General features: G+C 41.5%; 1 protein-coding gene and 1 long non-coding RNA gene across 2 annotated transcripts in view; one reads left to right on the top strand and one right to left on the bottom strand.

Annotated features, from left to right (window-relative positions):
- The first annotated feature begins 1,765 nt into the window (after nt 1-1,765).
- Nucleotides 1,766-4,120, top strand: LOC142153202 (E3 ubiquitin/ISG15 ligase TRIM25-like). Its single transcript, XM_075210563.1, is given in 2 exon segments — nt 1,766-3,386; nt 3,388-4,120. Coding segments are annotated over 2 exon segments (1,566 nt in total). The 5' UTR covers nt 1,766-2,070; the 3' UTR covers nt 3,638-4,120.
- Nucleotides 4,121-7,039: 2,919 nt separating this feature from the next.
- Nucleotides 7,040-21,995, bottom strand: part of LOC142153204 (uncharacterized) — a 34,784-nt gene continuing 19,828 nt past the window's right edge. The window contains exons 2-3 of the long non-coding RNA XR_012691455.1: nt 7,324-7,508; nt 7,040-7,231 (exon numbers count right to left, since the gene is read on the bottom strand). This is a non-coding gene — a long non-coding RNA (uncharacterized LOC142153204). The remainder of the gene's footprint in view (nt 7,232-7,323; nt 7,509-21,995) is intronic.

The following is a 21,995-nucleotide window of genomic DNA, read 5'->3' as shown; positions in this document are numbered from 1 at the left end:
ACTCATAGTGCTCAAAGAAAAACTCGGAGACAAGTGTTTGGCAAAATATATTCCGGCCACAGCTTTATTAAACATTCCTGTAACCGGCAGACAAGCGGCGTGCAAGGCTATTAGAATTTACCAAATATTCTAGTTCCATCTAGAATAAATAGTAGCTAAAGGAGTTCCAATTAGGTTAACGATCTGTGTGTCAAGGGTGAGAGAGGTTTACTTTGGAAACCCCTAGAAATAACTAATTTATAGAGATAAGAACACAAGATAAGTCTGGAGAGAAAGAGTTATAGATATCTTTGTACAATTGATTGAAGCTCATAACTACAATGTAAAGGATTGTGGTAATTATTATACTATGTAACCACAGGAGGGTATGCTGTTTTCTGTATAAATATTACTATACCAGTTTCAGTAAAACAGAACTGATTATTCCAGACAACTGTGTGTGTCTCAGATCAGTTCTCCAGTGCGCACTGTATACCTGAACTCAGAAGGGATTTTACAGGTGGTAAAAGGTCTGTTGCCGTTAACAAAGACATGGAATATTGGCGTTAGGTTTTCTGGTTACACAGCCACAGCAACTTAACACTGTTTATCATGTTATCAGGTATTAAACAAATAAATTGCTGTGTCCCTTAGTATAACTGAGCCTATAGATATAGGGCCTCATTTAGAGTCAGACGTGAGTCCTTCTGTTCAGCGCATAAAGCCCTTTTGGCCAAAGATTCATCTCAGTTTGCCCTGTGACTGAGGCGGATCTCTCCGTTGTACCTCTCTGCGCTTAGAGAGGTGGAACGGGGGAGCTAGTGGGCGAGCCTAGCAATGGAAAGCTGTGTTCACGCTCTTTACATGCTATTGTGAGTTGAAAGCAACCGCAAATAGGTATCTAGGAGTCATATCTTTTGCGGGTGCTAGAGACCTTGATGTATTAAAAAACAAAGTAAAAAATAATGAAATAAAAAAAAAAAAGGTGCGCACCCCTCCCAAACAGCATAGCCAATCCTTGTGCTGTTTGGGGGGCAAAAGAACAATTTAAAAAATTTTTTTTTTTAATTTAATCATCTGCTTTTCAGAGCGCTGTGCATGATACACTTGCATGACGACCCATAAGGCACATAGGGGTCTATTTATGACCCTTCATTTTTTTCTGTAGAAACTTTTCAATTCTCATCGCATAGATGCGGATGGAAAAGTTTCTCATATGTATTAAAAATCAACACAGGAACAGCCATTCCGAAAAACGGCTGCTCCTGTGAAGTCTTACACTTACCTAACACTGGATTGTTCTCTTTTTCCTTTCTCTGCGGTGCTGATCGTCCCTCTTTCAATCCCTGTGCGCATGCGCCGACCGGTAAACTCGGGCATGCGCACAGAGATCCGTGTTTGCAGGAACCTGAGGCATGTGATGGAGGAATCATGTGATCCCTCCACACATGCGCTGTGCAGCTCTGCTCGTCAGAGCAGCGCTGTTTTCAGTGTAATGTTTCACTTATGTTAATGTACGCCAGCTTCAGAGGGCGCCAGCTTCAGAGGGCGTACATTAACAAGTAAAAAAAGAGAAATACTTCACCTGCCACACTTTAATACATAGCGTTACTGAGCACTCCCCATACATTGTTATGGGAAGTGCTCAGAAAACCGCTAATGGGTGCAAAGCAGCAGATATCCCCGATATCTGCTGCTATGCCAGATTAATACATAAGGATTTTAACGGTAAAGTCCCGAAAGCATACAAGGGGGGAAAACTTTAATAAATAGACCCCATAAAGAGGTGTGTGTTCAATTTGCATAGTATTCTAAGTCGCATGGATCTAAAGATCCGTGCCACTCTAAATACTATGTAAATTATGGGATGCAATTTACACTTATGATTTCAGTGTAAAATGCATCCGACTCTAAATGAGGGAGTCTCCCGGACATTCCGGGAGAGTTGGCAAGTATGAAATTGAGTCCGACTCTAAATGAGGCACATAACGTGAGTGACAAGCTCAGCCTCGCCCTGTGTGGAGAATGTGATCCCACTGGTGTCTGAGTGTCAGAGACTTTCACTTTAATTTCTCTCTTCTGCTGTCAGCGATGGCGTCTGCTGATTTGAGACAGGAGCTGGACTGTTCCATCTGCCTGAACATTTATACAGATCCTGTAACACTGAGATGTGGACACAACTTCTGCCGGGTCTGTATTGATCGTGTGCTGGATACACAGAAGGGGTCTGGAGTTTATACCTGTCCTGAATGCAGAGCAGAGTGTCAGCAGCGTCCTGCACTGCAGAGGAACATAACTCTGTGTAACATAGTGGGGAGTTTCCTGTCTACTCGGCCAGATCAGGAGGAGACTGGGATCTTCTGCACTTACTGTATTCACTATCCTGTTCCTGCTGCTAAATCCTGTCTGCATTGTGAGGCTTCTCTGTGTGATAATCACCTGAGAGTACACAGCAAGTCAGCAGAACACGTCTTATCTGATCCCACCACTTCCCTGGGGAACAGGAAATGCTCCGTCCATAAGAAGATCCTGGAGTATTACTGCACTGAGGACGCTGCCTGTATCTGTGTTTATTGTTCAGCTGGAGAACATCGGGGACACAAGGTGGAGACGTTGGATGAGGCCTCTGAGAAGAAGAAGAAGAAATTGAGAAATGTTCTGCAGAAACTGACCACAAAGAGAGAGGAGACTGAGAAAAGAGTCCAGAGACTGCAGGAGCGCAGGAGAGAAAATCAGAAAAGAGCAGCTGGTGTAACAAAGAGAGTCACTGCCCTGTTTAGAGACATCAGGAGACAGCTGGATGACCTAGAGAAGAGAGTCCTGAGTGAGATCTCCAGGCAGGATGAGAGTGTTTCTCTCTCAGTCTCTGATCTGATCCAGCAGCTGGAAATAAGGAAGGACGAGCTGTCCAGGAAGATGCGTCACATTGAGGAGCTGTGTAACATGTCTGATCCAGTGACTGTCTTACAGGAACCAGACACAGGTGACTTGTGTGATACTGAGGGCAGAAAGAGACATTATAACCAGGTCCATGGTGTAGGAGATCTGGATGTGAATCTCATATCAAAGACACTACAAACAGGATTATCTGATATAATAACAGGTATAAATACAGGGGTCTATGTGCAGGAACCTACAGACATATTACTGGATGTAAACACAGCTGGTAATTATATACATATATCAGATGACAGGAAAACTGCATCTGTGTTACTAAATCAGAATCATCCAGAAACACCAGAGAGATTTCAGTATTATCAGGTAATAAGCACCAGGGGATTTTCCTCAGGGCGACATTACTGGGAAGTGGAGGTCAGTAAATCATGGCGCTGGAGGGTAGGGATGTGTTATCCAAGTATAGACAGGAGAGGAGATCAGGCAGACATTGGAGATAATAACAAGTCCTGGGGTGTTGTTTTATCAGTTTTCAGTGATACATGACAGGAAAGTGATCCAGTTACCTGACAATATTCGCTGTGATAGACTGAGGATATATCTGGATTATGAGGCTGGACAGATGTCCTTTTATTCTCTGTGTGACCCGATCAGACACTTACACACAGTCACTGCCACCTTCACTGAGCCCCTTCATGCTGCATTATGGGTAGAGGTTGGTTGTATAAAGATATCTGGGGGAGTCATGAAATGGGAGAAATGATCATTACAAATCTACCAAGAGACTGGTGACATCACAGGGAGGGGAATCTGATTGGTGGAACACTTTTCCAATAGAAAGCAGCAGTGGGTGGAGCTACAGCTGAGCCCCTCCTCCTGTGTAACCAGGTGACCAGTGTGTCTGAATTTGTTCCCTTGTTGGTGTGTTAGAAACTTTCATTATAAATATATAAATATACATGTATGTGGGCGTTCCCCATCTCTGATTTACTGATAGCTGTGATTGGCTGCAGTAACTGTCTGTCAATCAGTGTATACCCTATTACTGTAGTCAATGCTACACCTGCTTCTATTGGCTGTAATGGATGTAGGGGGTGAATGTATTATCTCTATATAGCTCCACCTCCTGGGAGTTCTGGTCCAAGACTGTGTTTCTTACATAATACAAGGTGACTTGGACTACAACTCCCAGCATGCCTCATTGCTGAGTTGTATTAAATTCATATTTGTCTGGCTCACCATGTATAACTATTATATTCTTACTACTATAAAATTGTTCGTTATACAATCTGCTCTCGTTCTACCACACTGTGTATTATTATTACCGTAGATTTGTAAGGGGCCACAGTGCTCCGCAGCGCTGTACAGTAGGGAAAACAGGACATACATAAAACAGGACATACATAAAACAGGACATACATAAAACAAGGACATACATAAAACAGGAACATACAAGGTAGACTTAATAAATGCAGACATGAAAACAAAGGGTAGGGAGGATCCTGCTCATTAGAGAGCTGACACTGTAAGTAGAAGAGGGCACAGCTGAAACAAGAGGAGCGAGTGTGGCTCAGAGTGGAGATTGGGACGGCTGTGAGGGTGCATTAGTGTGAATAGTGTTATCGGGAATAAGGTCACCTCTAATAAAGAGATGGGTTTTCCGAGAGCTTCTAAAGACTTGAAGGCTGTGGGAAAGTCTGATTGAGCGTGGTAGGGAATTCTGTGTATAACACCGTCACTTACCTCCAGGTACTTTTTAAGTGAAAGAGTTCTATAAAACTTATTAATGACATTATGGGCCTGAGTCATTAAAGAAAGTAAGGCAAATAAAGGAGCAAATGTTCTCCGGGACAAACCATGTTACAATGCAAGGGGTGCAAATTAGTTAATTATTTTGCACATAAGTTAAATACTGGCAGTTTTTTCATGTAGCACACAAATACTTGATAGCTTTATTTTTACACTGAAATTTAAAGTTGATCTAGGACATGCCCTATCCCAACTATAAATCTGTCCCCACATTTTACATTTACCCCCCCCCCCCTCTAATGGAACATAGTTTTGCCAAGGTGCAAAGTTACTCTTTTTTTACTTGCTTTCCTATCCTTAATGACTCAGGCCCTATAAGTCATTCTTGTTATGACACCAGTCTTGGGGGTAAACGTATGAAGCTCCGATTCCTGCAAGTCAATGGAAATCAGCAACTTTGCAGGAGAAATTTAAAGTGGCGATGGCTTGTAAAGGCAAGTTTGTCTTTACAAGCCATTGCCGATTTAAATTTCCCCTGGAAAGTCGCCAATTTCCTGTGACTTGCAAAAATCGGAGCTTCATACATTTACCCCTTGGTCTGTATTCTAGGCTGGCGTTACAAAGAGGAGGCATTGTGGAGCAATGAGGTGATATAATGTACACTGTGCTGGATGGTGTCACTATATACATGATACGTGTATATACACTTTACATGAACTAACATAAATTAATAAGTGCATAAACTTTCACCACCAATAGTCTCAACTTTTTCAGTCTTCAGTCCAACAGGAGAACTAGAACATGTGACTGTGCTGCTACCTCACAACTGTCTTGAATTCAGTGGGACAGTCCTGAATAGCGGTCCTTGGTAGGGGTGTGGCTTATACACAAATGGGTGGGGTTTCATCCCAAAGCAGCATTTGAGGTCTGGGCAGATCAGGGAAGGTGCTAATTTTGACCTGTTTTCGACTGTTGGGGGTATGCTGTGCTACATAATCCTGGAAGTCAGAAATTATTGGGTTGGTGTTACATTCTTTAAAGATATTTCCACATTTGTGTAATAATTACATGTAATAGACCCATTAGTTCTAGTTTTTGAATAGAACACCCTTCATATCTTTATTGTTAGATACACTTTTTAGTAGAGTGTATCTAACATGTACCTGAAACTAAAATATTCTGCAGTATTCTCTGTCTTCGGAATGAGCGCACACTGCAGACATAACTACCCCAATTACTGCATCACTGTGCCAAAATCAGCAGGTTTAAAATGCACAGTGCAAATAGATTATCATGCTGATCATTTTAAGACAGACATGCAGTGGTCGGGGGTCGGCCATGTCTGCACCTCTGCAGAGACTTCCTGCCCGGAAGACAGAGCAAGGTGCAGCGATGTTAGATGCCGTCTACTAGGCAAACAATGAAATTTACACACAGGGTTGTATCGATCAGATGGGTCTATTACATTTATTTATTAAAGAAAATGAATGTCAACAAAGAAGAACATATCCACTAAAAGTGTGGTTTAATCAACTATTATGTGATATATGTTATGTAATATTGTTAAACTTTCCCTTTTCTTTCTTTAGACAGTAATTATTGTTGTAGTAATTTATACAGATTTGTGAATGAATATTGTGACTATGAGGTCATGTGATGTATACAGCATAATAGTACAAAATGTTGTAGGACATCTAGAGGATTAGAGATTTTGGGGCCTTTCACAAATTTTGGGTGATGAACAAATAAAAACTGCTCATACTGATACACATTGTGATTTGTTTTCTCAAATGAGATATATAAATCTGAATTATTATGTTTTATTAATAAGGTTCCACAAGGTTTCCGCATTACATACAGATAAGAACAATGGGTACAGATAAGCAGAATAATAAATACATGGATGTAACAGAACAAATCACATGATACAGACACAATACAGCACAAGTGACTATAGGGACAGAGCGTGGGCAGACATGAGACATAGGGTCTGAATTATCTGTGGACACAACTTGTGTATTTAAGAAACATATGTAACCTGTGCACACGTGTGCCCGTATTCACAGACAAGCGCACATGAGGAAGACGTTGGAGATAAATGTGTTAGTAACACACGTGACAATCAGCGTCATTACATAATAATGGAATCTTCTATGTGATCTTGGAGCAGTTGCACCATTTTGCACTACAGACGTCTTTACTCCTAATTCCCATCTGAACGCACATGTCTGCGTTTCCTTAGTTACCCTCATTCCCCTTATTACTCCTAAATAATTACTGCATATTAACCCTTTCAGTGCATTACCTCATCAACCTGCACTATTCCATGAGAACAAAAACCCCTTTATAACATTACTAACAAATATGTCTCATTATTACAGATTTGCTGAGAAACAATAAAAAACACAGGAAAAGGTTTTTTAAACAACAAACTTTTTTTTAATCAAACAATCAATAAAGAAAAATAAACATTTTAACCTTTTTAACAACGGTACAACTAAATTAAGAATAATATTTTTTTGTTATCAAATGAAGATATTTTTGAATATTTGTTCGATTTTTCTATATTTTTTCTACAACATGATCAGGGGTGGGACGTCTTCTGCACCTGGAAATAATAAAATAAAAATAAAATTAGCAGACTTTTATATTGAAAAAATTAAAGTGTAAATATACTACTAGATTATTAAATCAATATACTTCCATTCTTCTTCAGGGGCCTGGGATGGGCTCCCTGTATCTTCCAACTGGGGCTCCTGGGGTTCCTCCATGTGGTTCTCAATGATCCTGAGGGTTCCTCCCAGGATCCTCATGGGCTTCCGCTAGGTCTTCCTTGGATTCCTCTGGCTCCTCCTTGGCCTCCTGTAGGGGGCGATGGCAGCGTTCTGTTGGAAGTAATATAACACATTAGTATTTTATTAAATATTATCTCTCTCTCCTAGATAGATAGATACATAGATATAATGTTAGGTTTCAATGTTAATTATTAAACACAGATGACCCCACAGGCGGGGACACCCGTGACCGGGCGGAGGAACAACAACCACATGAAGGTCAGTGGATAGTGGCAATAGCTGAATCTCGCAAAACAATTGTTCCAATTGAAATCACCACAGATTTACATGAAAAAATGGATCATATCAGAAACAAGACGATGACTCACTCAACTTGTGAGAGATTGACTGATGCCATTATTTCTTATATTGGAAATCAAAGTGACGGTCCTCTTGCCCCTGTGGCACCTATTGCCCCTCCTGCCCCTGTGGCACCTATTACCCCTCCTGCCCCTGTGGCACCTCCTACTCGGGTGACCTGGAGGCAGCCATGATCAAGCAACACAAGAAATATTGGGCCAGGAGGCAAATCAGTGTGCAAAACAAAATGATTTTTGTGTGTCTCACTTGTGTTTGTGTGTGTCATTATTTTGCTGCTTGTACCACTAATTGCACTGTATTTTTTTTTAAAAAAATGGTTCCCTTGATTATTTGTCCATTTATTGTAAGCGTTACATTTTAAACAAACACAAAAGGTACTTACATATAAAGTAGCATGAAATCACATATGCCTTGAAGGCCGAATATTCTTGTGAATCTGGAGGACTAGGATTGACGTCATCTTCCTCCTGACCAGCAACCGCGGCCTCTTCCACTCATGGAACCCCACTCTGGGTGGCAATATTGTGAGAAATTCCCTTATGCATTGTAGATTTTGGGGTAACACATTATAGACTAGGGGGTAATATTAAAATGATAATGTTAATGGTAATGGGAACAAATAAATGTTCATGTTAAGCCACACAATAGTGCCCCCAGTTTATATTAACGCCACATTAGCCAGTGTATGCGACTCACCTCTTGTAGACAGTGGTTACATTCCATCTTGTTCTGTATAAAATGATAGGTTGACTGAAAGGTGATTTATGACCCTGGGTGAGATGTGGGATTGCTACTTTTCACTGATAAATGTTATGTGCCCGCCGTCTCATGGACGCAGGGTGTTACGTTGCATGAACTGATGTGATAAGAAACTTTACGTGGCACAACGCACTGGGGGTTATGCTGGCATGTTATCGTGGCTGTAGGGCAGGATAAGGGCTGCCGCCGATACAGCAAATTTTTTGGCCGGCCCCTGCACAGGTGAGAAGCCAGGGTGCTGTATGCTGCCGCCGTGCGGCGGTGCCTGCGAAGGGGCGTGGTCAACATGGTCATGGCTCGACTTCGTTAGACATGATATATTGGTGGAAATTCAATTGCCGGCGATGTGACGCGCAGATTGCCGGCAATTACGGTAGAAATCTCCACTCATTTTCCCTCGCACCCCAGGGAAATTATGGGTGGGCATTTCTGTCAAATCTCCGCGGAGACACTTCGCGGCTAATTGAACTCCCTATTATGTATTAAAATTGTGTTACTCTCACCTACCTGTGATTGTAGCTATCACAACCTGGTACTGGATTCTTGCGTGGATCCTGCAATGTTGGGAGCTGTTGGAAAATGTAAATATGGAAAAGCGAGCAATAAGTGTACACCGTACATAACACAGATCATGCAGTATATAATACATACATTATAATAAAATATTACATTTATCACAGCCTCCCCAGACACATCACACCACCCCTCAACTACATCATGCATCACGCCACCCCCTGCCACATTAACCATCACGCCACCCCCCAGACACACCACGCCATCCCCCAGGCACATCACACCACTCCTCAGTTACATCACACATCACGTCACCCCTTAGCTACATCACGCCACCCCTCAGCTACATTACCCATCACGCCACCCCCTGCCACATTACCCATCACGCCACCCCCAGACACATCACACCACTCCTCAGTTACATCACGCATCACGTCACCCCTTAGCTACATCACGCCACCCCTCAGCTACATCACGCATCACACCACCCCCTGCCACATTACCCATCACGCCATCCCCCAGACACACCACATCACCCCCACAGACACATCACAAACGGGCACAATGCCATATATATATATATATATATATATATATATATATATACATACATACATAATGCTATTTACACATACAAAATGTCACACATATATAATTTCATACACATACATACTGCCATAGACATACACACAATTCCACATATATACTCAAAGCCAGGCTATAACACCCATCCCCCCCCAGTCCCTTGTACTCAACTCGGGCTAGATTTACTATCAGGCGGTTTTCCGGCGGGTTTGCATTGCAAACAGCTGGATTTACTAATGGGCGCATTTGAGCTTCAATTTGAAGCCGCTGGCGATGTCACGGCGGGATGTAATGCTCAAAGCCGCCGGCGGCTTTGAATAGAACATGGCGCTTTTGCTTTAAATGACGGCGCTTTTGTGTAAAGGCGGTTTTTTTGAAAATTACACCTGTCTCATGCCCTGTTACTATTGGCTATTTTCAAAGTCAGGAGATTTGACATCACAAGCCCTATATAAACCATTGGCCTGACACTTTTTTCTCTGATAGGGTTTTGAGGAGTTTTGTGAGAGGAGTTTGGAGGATAGTGGTTTGCTGAGAGTTGGTGAGAGTTGGAGTTTGGTGGATTGGTGGAGCGATATCTGATTGAAGTGTGAGTAGTCCTGTGGTATTTTTCTGTTTTGTACATTTATTTTCTAATTTATTTTCTGTCTTGTATTTTTTGTATTTGACTTGTCCTTTGTCTGTGTTACTTGTGTGTGACTGTGTGGAGAGTGTGTCTGTAGTTATTGTAGTTTGTTCTTTGTGTTTGTAAGTCCTTCAGTGTTTTGTGTTTTTATGTCTTCTGTGTAAAAATGTCCAGAGATAGGAGGGGAGAACAGGCTGAGGAGAGGGAGATGGAGGTTGAGGGGTCAGAGGAGGGAGAGGTTGAGGAGACAGGACAGGGCAGGAAGACCAAGACAGGGAGGAATGTGCGCTTCTCACATGATAAGAATTGTGTGTTGGTGCACAACATCATTCCCTGCTACGAGGTCATCCTAGGGAACCTGGCAGCCCGGACTCCTCTAAGGCGGCGTCACCAACTGTGGGGGAGAGTCTGTGAGGCCGTGAACGCGGTGGGCCCACTGAAGCGGACAGTGGCACACTGCCGCAAGCGCTTCTCTGATATTAAGAGGAGGCTTAAAGAGAAGATGGCCCAGGAAAGGAGGTCTACAAGGCGCACGGGTGGTGGCCCCCCACTTCGTATGGAGTACACCACGTACGAGGAGCTGCGCCAGATAATGCCGGCTGAAATTGTAGAGGGCATAAATGTCCAGGACACCGATTCGCCCTCTTTTGGCCAAGTAGTTGGTGAGTTATTTGTTTTTTTTACCCTAACAGTATTTTAAATGCTTTTTTCTTTTTAAAATGCTTTTTTCTTTTTTAAATTCTTTTTTCTTTTTTAAATGCTTTTTTCTTTTTGTTTTTATTTTTAAAAGTGTTTTTTTTTTACTCTATTAGTTTGTAAAGGATTTTTTTTTTACAAGACTTCTGTTTTTTTTATTCGCAAACACATTTTTGAAATAAACAGTATATTTTTAACATGTTTTTTGCTGCAAATACATTGTATGCTTTTTCTATTACATCCAGAATCGGCAGGACCGCAGTTCACTCCCAGTCCCAGACCTACACCTCCACCTTCAGCGAGAGATTCGGGCACAGACGAGCAAGCAGGTGCGTGATTTCTGTTTAGGAGAGAAATAATGGAGTTAATTGATTTTCTGTGCAAATGTTGCTGTCAATGTTTTTTTTTTGTTTTTTTTTAATTGTTTGCAATGAGAACTTAGGGCTACATTTACTAAACTGATATGTTGCCTATAGAAACCCATCAGAATATACCTTTACTTTATTTATTGCATTCAACAAAATGACAGCTAAAATCTGATTGGTTGCTATAGGCAACATCTCCACTTTTTATAGCATGCAGTTTAGTCAAAATAACCCAGCATGTACTACACAGATGGAGTACTAAAATAGTAGTAGTTTACCCCAAAGCACGGTCTAGCAGCATTTGGCTGACTAAATGCTTATATTTGTAGGTTAAAAAGACTTTGCTTTTTTATCCCCCTCAGCCATACATAGTCCAAATGATAATGGGTAGTAAAAGGATAATAAGCGCATCCTTAAGCAGGTAGCATAGGACAAGAAATCAGGAATGCACACATTGTGAAAGAATCTGTAGTTGCTAAAGAATATTCTTTCCTATCCAGTGTTCAGAATGCAATATACAAACATATTATATACTATATACTTACCGTCATTTTTCATACACAGGGCCCTCTTCATACCAGGCACCTCAGACGGAGTCCCTGGAAATGTCCCCTGAGCCAGAGGATCAAACGACCATCACCCTGGTAACAGTGGATGCCCCTGTGTCTGGCCTCCAGAAAGTTTCACCTGGCCCTGCTGAACCATCACACCACCAACCTGCACCTGAAAGTATGGACCCAGCCAGAGAAATGGCGCAGTCTATTGGCGCATTCCAGCAGCCGCAAACAATGTTCATGGACAGGCAAACTCACCACATGTCCCAAATTGCGGCCCAGTTGAGGCGGATACACCGCTCCAATAGTCAACTCCCTGCTGGAATCAACCGTCTGGCAACTGCTTTAGAACAAACCAATGTGCAGCTGGCCCAAATGACTGAGGCTGTGGAGGCCTTACATTCCACAGTACGTGAGGGGAATGCCAATGTGACCCAGCTGGCAGGGCAACTACATTCAGAAATTGTAGCCCGTTTACCGACACCTATGTCTTCAGCCACCACCAGTACCGCTAGTACGCCTAGCACATCTGTACAGAGTACTCCAAGGAGAGGTGCTCGCACCAGGGGGGGGCGAGGGAGGGGAGAGAGTGGCACCAAGCATTGCGATATGCCTGCAAAAAGGCGTCGCTAGTGCAATAATTATTATTGCTTAATGTTTTCAATTGTTTGTGTAAGCATTATACGTTATTATTTATTGTATTCTGCAATAAATGCAGTTAAATTTCTATGGTGTCAGTCTTTCTTTTCTGCTAATTAAATAAGAGTATACTGATGTTTTAAAAACTATGCACTAATTTCACTTAAACATTGACCTCTGACTGTCACATTCCAGGGATGTTCATATTTACCACATGAGGAGTACACACTATCCTCTTTTTAAAGGTTCCAATTTACAAAACATTTAAAATAAAATAAAAAAATTGCACTCACATAAAACACATTTTTGAGCAATAAATGTTTATCATACTATGTACGTAAAGTAGTAAACTACGTAAAGTAGTTTGTAATTAGACGGCCTCTAATCTCCCTTCCGCCCTCTGTGCTCTGCACATCACCAGATGTGACACGGACCCCTTCTTCTTCACTGTCTACTGCAATAATCGGTGGGGTAAGTTGATGTATTGCTAGATTATGTATCAAACAGCCAGCCAGGATAATATCAGACCCCTTTTCAGGTGCATACATAGCCACCCAACCAGATTATTCTAGTAACCTGAACCTAGTTTACCAAAGTACAAAGGTACGCTATAACACACCTCTACTAGTGGGTATGTGCCTCATTGAATTTGTGCTGTGCAGATGTGTGAGGACGCAGCAGAGGAGTCATCAGCCAGAAACCCATTCTTTATTGAGTACATTAGAATTGCTTTTACACTCTGTTAGGGGTTTTGTTGCAATATTAAAAAAAAAACAACAAATGTAGAACTCAGTAAATAAATTGCATGGTGGGAAAACACAAGAGAAAAAGAAACCAAAACAACACTGCAATTACAAGACACTGGCCTTTTAACATATACAATCCCAAAAGAAAAAACTTTGTACATGAAATGGCCCTTTTCCTTCTGTTCTGATTGACCAAATACCTGACACAGCGCACTGTATGAACAATCTCGCCGCTCACAAGCAGCGCTTTCATTTTGGTCTTTTGAATGGCGGTTTTCCGGCGGCTTTATAAACCCCCTAATAGTAAATCCGGCTGTTTGTATGTTGAACATTGTTGAAACCGTCATGGCGCTGTATACAGAGGCGGGTTTGGAAACATCATTTCTGGCCGTTTGGACGGCGGGTTTAGCCTTAGTAAATCCGGTGATGGCTAAACCGCCGCCAAACCCGCCGAAAGTCGCCGGGTTTACAAACACGCCTGTTAGTAAATCTAGCCCCTCATCTCCAGAGGCTGATAGCTCCACGGCTGTGCTCTGAAATGACAGCAGCCTGGCAGCAGTCTGATTTGTTGCCTTGCTGCCTGTCTCCATTAGTTCAGTGACAGCCTGTCACTGATTTGCTGTTCCGATTAGCCCCACCCCCTGTCGATTAGCCCCGCCCACTCACGGCTGGTGAATGGGAGGGGGGAAACAAGCTTACTGTCTGCAGTAATTAATATCCGCTCCCCCCTCGCTCTTGGCACCCCTGGGTCGGATGGGAGACTTTGAATATGTAATGTGAGCCAGCTACAGTGTCTCGTCTATGAGCAGAAAAAGTTTAGGTGGCCAGGTGGAACTGCAGCAGTTCAATTTCGGCAAGCTCCTGTGTTTCTGAAAGCTGCTCCGGCGTGCCAGATGACAAAGCTCTGCGTGCCAGGTCTGGCACACGTTCAGGGGGTTCCCGACCCCTGTTATAGACAAAACATACAGCTAACAAATGTGAAAGTCAAATAATTGGATGAAGTAAACCAAATTGATTAATATTGTTTTGGTACGCCGTGCGATTGCTATTGATACGCCACATGTTATGACGCAATCGCACAGATTCATAACACATTTACATTCACATTTACACTTGTAAATAATGCACATTTATTAAAGTTCTGTCGGGGGTATTCCACCCGCGGACTTCACTAGAGTCCTATTAACTTCTTGTTCACACGTATTTTGGTATAAATCACCCAAGGACGAAGACAGTATTTAGGCTAGCCGAGAGTTACACACGACACAGACACAAATGTATGTATCAAGATGTAAAAACTTTATTTATTTATTAGGTTACAATAATATATATATATATATATATATATATATATATATATATATATACATTAGGACAAACGGTAGTGAGAGGGAACGGCCATCTTCTAAGCCAATAGAATCTATATGTCCGATGACACATACTATTTCCAGTAAAAGCGCGCCTACACAATCATTTCTCGTAAATGCATAGTTCTAAGTTCCTGTTTCCTGAAAAACGATACTTAACACCATATTTGGCCTAAAGCTAGCTAGAGTCTGCAGTTGCAACAGTATAAGGAAATGATATTGATACAAAATGGAGTTACATTTTAGTATTAACCTCTCTATGCCTCCTTCAGTTCCAATCCACATTTATCTATTAGTAAAATGTATTAGATTGTTTATACATAAATTATAATATATTAAAAGTATCGAAGGCTCAGGATATAGGAAATATTTCATGTTTAGTGTCATTTTGATCTGCACATTACCATATCTAATCCACTACTTTCAGCTTTGCGATCGCTTCCTGCAATCAATAGTTATGGAAGATAAAAGATTAAATGTTCAAAATGACATTGTACGAAAACTGGTTTGGGTCAGTATCCTTGAGAAGCACATGTTTTCAGCTGTTGGGGAAGGTGATCACACCTTCCCAGAGAAATCCTTTGAATTACTATCACACGCCGGGTGTGCGGGCAGCACACCCGACACCCGGCAGACTTACCTGGCTCCGGCGCTCCGCTCCGTCCTGGGCGCCGCCATCTTGGATTCGGGTCTGCGCATGCGCAGACCTGACAGCTTCTTTAAAACTTCTACTCTCCTCTCATTGGTGGATTCTAATGGCGCTTAGTTTAAAAGGCACTTCCTCCTTACCTACAGTGCCTGTTCTTTGAGTCACCTCCTGGTGATAGAAGTGGCTTCCTGTTAGCTTCCAGCTATTCTCTTCCATCCTAGTCTGCAGAGCTGACGCTCATCTCTGGACATCGTCTCTACATTTGACTACAGAGCTGACGCTCATTCTACTGAACTTTTTACCACATAGTTGTCTGCAGAGCTAACGCTCATTCTACTGGACTCCCCGCCACATAGTGGTCTGCAGAGCTGACGCTCATCTCCGGACATCGTCCCTACGTTTGTCTACAGAGCTGACGCTCATTCTACTGAACCTTTTACCACATAGTGGTCTGCAGAGTTAACGCTCATTCTACTGAACTTTTTACCACATAGTGGTCTGCAGAGCTAACGCTCATTCTACTGAACTTTTTACCACATAGTGGTCTGCAGAGCTAACGCTCATTTTACTGGACTCTCCGCCACATAGTGGCCTGCAGAGCTGACGCTCATCTACGGACATCGTCCCTACGTTTGTCTACAGAGCTGACGCTCATTCTACTGAACTTAACACCACAAAGTGGTCTGCAGAGTTACACCGAACGGCATCATCTTCTTTGCCTTTACTTATTATATTTACCACTCTTACTACGGTACATCTGCCAAGTCTCTTCGTAAGAACCGTGACAATTACCCTATAATCAGCAGACAACTGGAACATCATTAACCCTGAGCCAATGAATACCCCTGGACATGATGCTTGTTTACATGCTTTGGAACCACAAAAATCGCATTGGACAATGTTTTATTGGTAAGCGATAAAATGACTTCAATACACAGCTTGGTCCATCAATATTTTAACTTTTTAAGATTCTGTGTCAAAATCTTACAAAAAACTAAATCAGTATAAAGATATATATAATATTTCTCAAATATACAAAAAAACATGATAATGTATGCAACTATGTATAAACTGGATCACATAGGCAATACACTCCTAACATATGAGAACATAAAACCATATTGCTAATGTATGCAACTATGTCTCAACATTTTATACAATTTACTGCAAACCAAATTATCAATTCATTTAGGGTCATTTCTTTTTTCTCACAGTGAACTACATTTTTATAAAGGGTCAGTAAGAATAAAACACCCCCACATACAGACGTATGCAATGTTTTTGAAGTAAAATAAAATACTTTTTGCTACAGAGACGCACATGTGAAAGTTTCACCTACTGCTTTTATCTAAGTAGTCAGCAGTTTTTATTTTACAAAATGGCACAATCGCGTGCACCTGCCATGATCTTATAATGTTGTTTGCAGAGATGAGCGGTGTCAGGTGTGCAGGTGGATGTCAGATTGTGAGAGCGAATGCTGTGTTTGGTCATTACTATCATCTATCAGTTACATCTGTGTAACGGGACGGATGGTTGGCACCCTGGAAGTTGTGTAAGATTGGATTCCACAGGTCCGGTGGTATGGTAGAGAGGCAAAGGTCCCTCCAGTATTATACAAGCCCTCACTACAGGAAACCCTAGAATCTTTCCTCTTCACTCCCCCTGGCTTAATACCTGACTTTTTCAGGCTTTCACATTACTTTCTTGCACATACAGTGCAAGCGCCGATTCAGAGGTCCACTCTGCGCATGCGCGAAAAAGCGCTGTACTGCGCATGCGCAAAATGGCGCCCGCCATCGCTATATAAGACAGCACTGTATGCTGGTCTAAAATACTCCTCCTGATGAAGTCTTTACATGACGAAACGCGTTGAGGTTGTTTCCTATCATCTATTCCTGGTATATTGAAGGCTCTGCTGCCCACCTGGTCCGTGAGAGTTTTCCCTTTGAGTACTTTTGTATGGAGTCCATCGGTGTTCACTTCATGGAGTGTCCAGATATCCACACTGTGTAGCAGTATTCCTTATACTACAGGATTACAGATAAGCATTTAAAATATATATATATTGTGAGTGTGCATTTTTTATGATATATGCCGATTAAATCGTTTAAAAAGTACTACACTATATGGCTCTTTCCTTTTTAAATATCGGCTGAGTGGAGTTTGCAAGCAGTGAATTTGCTGTGGTTGATGATCCAGATATATTATATCTTCACAAGCAGTTTACACATCGGTTCCTGATTCACTTGGCCGTCTGGAGACTACGTTCAGATTATTCTGACACAGATAAGCTGTTTATTTATATCTATTGGGTACGCGGCCACCTATTATTATATACTGTACATCACGGGTGCCTGTGACACTACATCTTTTGTTTTTCTTTGTCTGCATTTCGGTATAGAGTTAGAGTATCTGGAAGCTGTTGAATAATGACTGTACCAGCTTGCTAAGATTCATACTCTGCATTTCAATAATTATTGACTGTCTGTCTGGGTGATTGTTACCAGCTAACACTACCTATATTGGCGCCACTTCATCCTCCTATCTTTGTATATATTGATTCAGTATAAAGATATATATAATATTTCTCAAATATACAAAAAAAATGATAATGTATGCAACTATGTATAAACTGGATCACATAGGCAATACACTCCTAACATATGAGAACATAAAACCGCATTGCTAATGTAGGCAACTATGTCTCAACATTTTATACAATTTACTGCAAACCAAATTGTCAATTCATTTAGGGTCATTTATTTTTTCTCACAGTGAACTACATTTTTATAAAGGGTCAGTAAGAATAAAACACCCCCACATGCAGACGTATGCAATGTTTTTAAGGTAAAATAAAATACTTTTTACTACAGAAACGCACATGTGAAAGTTTCACCTACTGCTTTTATCTAAGTAGTCAGCAGTTTTTATTTTACAAAATGGCACAATCGCGTGCACCTGCCATGATCTTATAATGTTGTTTGCAGAGAGGAGTGGTGTCAGGTGTGCAGGTGGATGTCAGATTGTGAGAGCGAATGCTGTGTTTTGTCATCACTATCATCCGTCAGTTACATCTGTGTAACAGGACGGATGGTTGGCACCCTGGAAGTTGTGTAAGACTGGATTCCACAGGTCCGGTGGTATGGTAGAGAGGCAAAGGTCCCTCTAGTAGTGTTGGAATGAAACAAGTTACACAGGGCTAAGACTGCATAAACTCGTATGTTTATTCTCTTTGGCGTAGGGTTTTACGTCCACCGCAGATAAGTAGCGATAATGTAGGAAAATAATACTATGAGAACTTCAATATGCAATATTATTCAACATGTCATAAAATAAATAACAATTTAGGAATCTTATACCAACAATATCAGCAATATGCAAACACAAACCACTAGAACACATAGGTCACTGAATAAATATATCTCATTGGAAAGTGAGGCCCTAGTGCTTCAGTGAAATGGGTTTCACTAGATAAATATTTTTGAATGACAACCGATTGCTAAAGGGTTAATTAGACATTTACGCTGCACCAGATTATTTAGACAAATCAATCACAATAGACTTTTAATGCAATTATACACTTATCAGACAAAAATCAGTAGAGATGCAACAGGGGTTATTCCAACTTGATCAAGTTAGATGCTTTAGATGAAATTATTGTAGACTAGGGTCACTGTACAACAGACAGAAACGTCCCAGGGGTAAATTGTGATCCACAGGTTAAAGCTGGACACATGAAGCTTATTGACTGTAACAATCCTGTCCAGGTTTGCTACTTTCCCTGTCTGCTCTGTTCTCCTGTGGATCACATGACTCGCCCTCAGGGCGGGCCATGTGATGTATAAGGCTACGTAGACTTCTATAGTTTGGGGTTACTGCTCGTTCTAGTGTTTCGTGGGTAGCGTTATCGTGCATAGATGTGGATGAATGATGTCTGCACGCAGCCTAAGTGTGTGGTTATATAGGTGTGGCATTTATATCATATGGGTAAACATATCTATCATGTGTTGACACTTCAGTCCCTCTTATGTAAATTGAATGTCAACTTGATTTGAGACTAAAAACAAAAAATGCTACGATACATTTAAGTGTGAGAGTTGGAATATTCTAATATTGGTATTGAGGTTTAAAAGAGTATTGCTACTTTATGAATTGGGGTGGTACAAATGAGTGCTAAGCTGATTTGTACCCCATGCCAGTCCTAATAAAGTGTTTTACTCATAAATTAATTCATATTTGCCACACTGATGACATCCAGCCAATGCACCAAAGCAGAAAACTCTGCACATAGCTTAGTCAAGAAAATGTATTAAAGGAGCACTCCAACAATGCTCTATATAATAAATATATACAATATACATGTCCGCTAAGGCAAATATCAGTCACTGACGAGCTTCATGAAAGTCCATGCCGTTCCCCAATACTGTGAAATATAAAGATATTGAACAAAATCATTAAGTTAACTTAACTCTGATGACATGTAGTATACTATATAGAGTATAGTCCTCATTATAACATATGGTCTGCTACATGACGTCTATTAAATCCGACACAGTGATATAAAAGGAGAAACTTTTCAACCCTTTCGCTCTTTTAAAATATGTCAGAAGGAGAGCGCCATTCACCAGGTGAGATATCCGCCTCAGAGCTTGACACGTCTCCCACCTCTAGTTAGCCTACGTTTCCATTGATTATTATTATCGTAGATTTGTAAGGTGCCACAGTGCTCCGCAATGCTGTACAGTAGGGAAAACAGGACATACATAAAACAGGGACATATATGGCAGACAAAATAAATGCAGACATGAAAACAAAGGGTATGAAGGACCCTGCTCATTAGAGAGCTGACATTGTAAGTATAAGAGGGCACAGCTGAAACAAAAGGAGCTAGTGTGGCTCAGAGTGAATATAGGGATAGTTGTGAGTGTGCATTAGTGTAAATAGTGTTATCGAGGATAAGGTCACTTCTAAAAAAAAAATGGGTTTTCAAAGAGCTTCTAAAGATTTGAAGGCTGTGGGAAAGTCTGATTGAGCGTGGTAGGGAATTCCGTAAGTGGGGAACAGCACGGGAGAAATCTTGTAGGCGGGAGTGAGAGGTGGTTATTGATTAAGTCCAGCCACGTTCCTTTCAATGTCTTTACTTGTAGTATCATGATCAGCACTATGGTTTAGTGGTTAACACTTCTGCCTCACAGCACTGGGGTCATGAGTGCGATTCCTGACCATGACCTTATCTATGTAGAGTTTGTATGTTCTCCCTGTGTTTTCCTGGGTTTCCTCCCGGTGCTCCGGTTTCCTCCCACACTCCAAAAACATACTGGTAGTTAATTGGCTGTTATTAAATTGATCTTAGTCTCTCTTGGACTGTGTGTCTGTATATGCTAGGGAATTTAGACTGCAAGCTCCAATGGAGCAGGGACTGATGTGAGTAAGTACAGAGAGTACAGCACTGTGGAATTGGTGGTGCTATATAAATAGCTTCTGGTGATAATGATAGTGTGGCGCTGAGAGTTTTGTCCTCCATTTGTTTGCCGTGATCGTTGCTCTTTAATTATCATATTATATATTCTGCCATTTTCACCCACTGAAAGATTTGTGACACAAAAGCCTTGCACAGTCATGGCCAAAAAGTTTGGAGAATGACACAAGTATTGGTTTTCACAAAGTTTGCTGCTTCTTTATTTTTAGACCCTTTTGTCAGATGTTGCTATGATATACTGAAGTAAACTTACAAGCATTTCATATGTGTCAAAGGCTTTTATTGATAATTACATTAAGTTTATGGAAAGAGTTAATATTCACAGTGTTGACCCTTCTTTTTGAAGACCTCTGCAATTCGCCTTGGCATGCTGTCAATCAACTTCTGGGCCACATACTGACTGATGGCCGCCCATTCTTGCCTAATCAATGCTTGGAGTTTGTCAGAATTTGTGGGTTTTTGTTTGTCCACCCGCCTCTTGAGGATTGACCACAAGTTCTCAATTGGATTAAGGTCTGGGGAGTCCCCTGGCTATGGACCCAAAATTTTCATGTTTTGATCCCTGAGCCACTTGGTTATCACTTTTGCCTTATAGCAAGGTGCTTCATCATGCTGGAAAATACATTGTTCATCACCAAACTGTTCTTGGATGATTGGGAGAAGTTGCTCTTGGAGGATGTTTTGGTACCATTATTTATTCATGGCTGAGAAGCAACCCCATACATGTCTCAGGATGCTTTACTACTGGCCGGACACAGGACTAATGGTAGCGCTCACCTTTCCTTCTCTGAACAAGCTTTTTTCCAGATGCCTCAAACAATCTGAAAGAGGATTCATCAGATAAAATTACTTTACCCCAGTCCTCAGCAGTCCAATCCCTGTACCTTTTGCAGAATATCAGTCTGTCCCTGATGTTTTAACTGGAGAGAAGTGGTGTCTTTGCTGGCCTTCTTGACACCAGGCCATCTTCCAAAAGTCTTTGCTTCACTGTGCATGCACATGCACTCACACTTGCCTGCTGCCATTCATTTGCAAGCTCTGCACTGGTGGTGCCCCGATCCCGCAGTTGAATCAACTTTAGGAGACGGTCCTGGCACTTGCTGGATGTTCTTGGGCACCTTGAAGCCTTCTTCACAACTATTGAACCTTTCTCCTTAAAGTTCTTGATGATCCAGTAAATGGTTGATTTAGGTGCAATCTTACTAGCAGCAATATCTTTGAAGCCCTTTTTGTGCAAAGC

This window comes from Mixophyes fleayi, chromosome 4 (genome assembly GCF_038048845.1).
Source record: "Mixophyes fleayi isolate aMixFle1 chromosome 4, aMixFle1.hap1, whole genome shotgun sequence".
Lineage (NCBI taxonomy): Eukaryota > Metazoa > Chordata > Amphibia > Anura > Limnodynastidae > Mixophyes > Mixophyes fleayi.
Note: the sequence above shows the minus strand (reverse complement) of the source record. Positions and strands in the feature narration are given on the sequence as shown.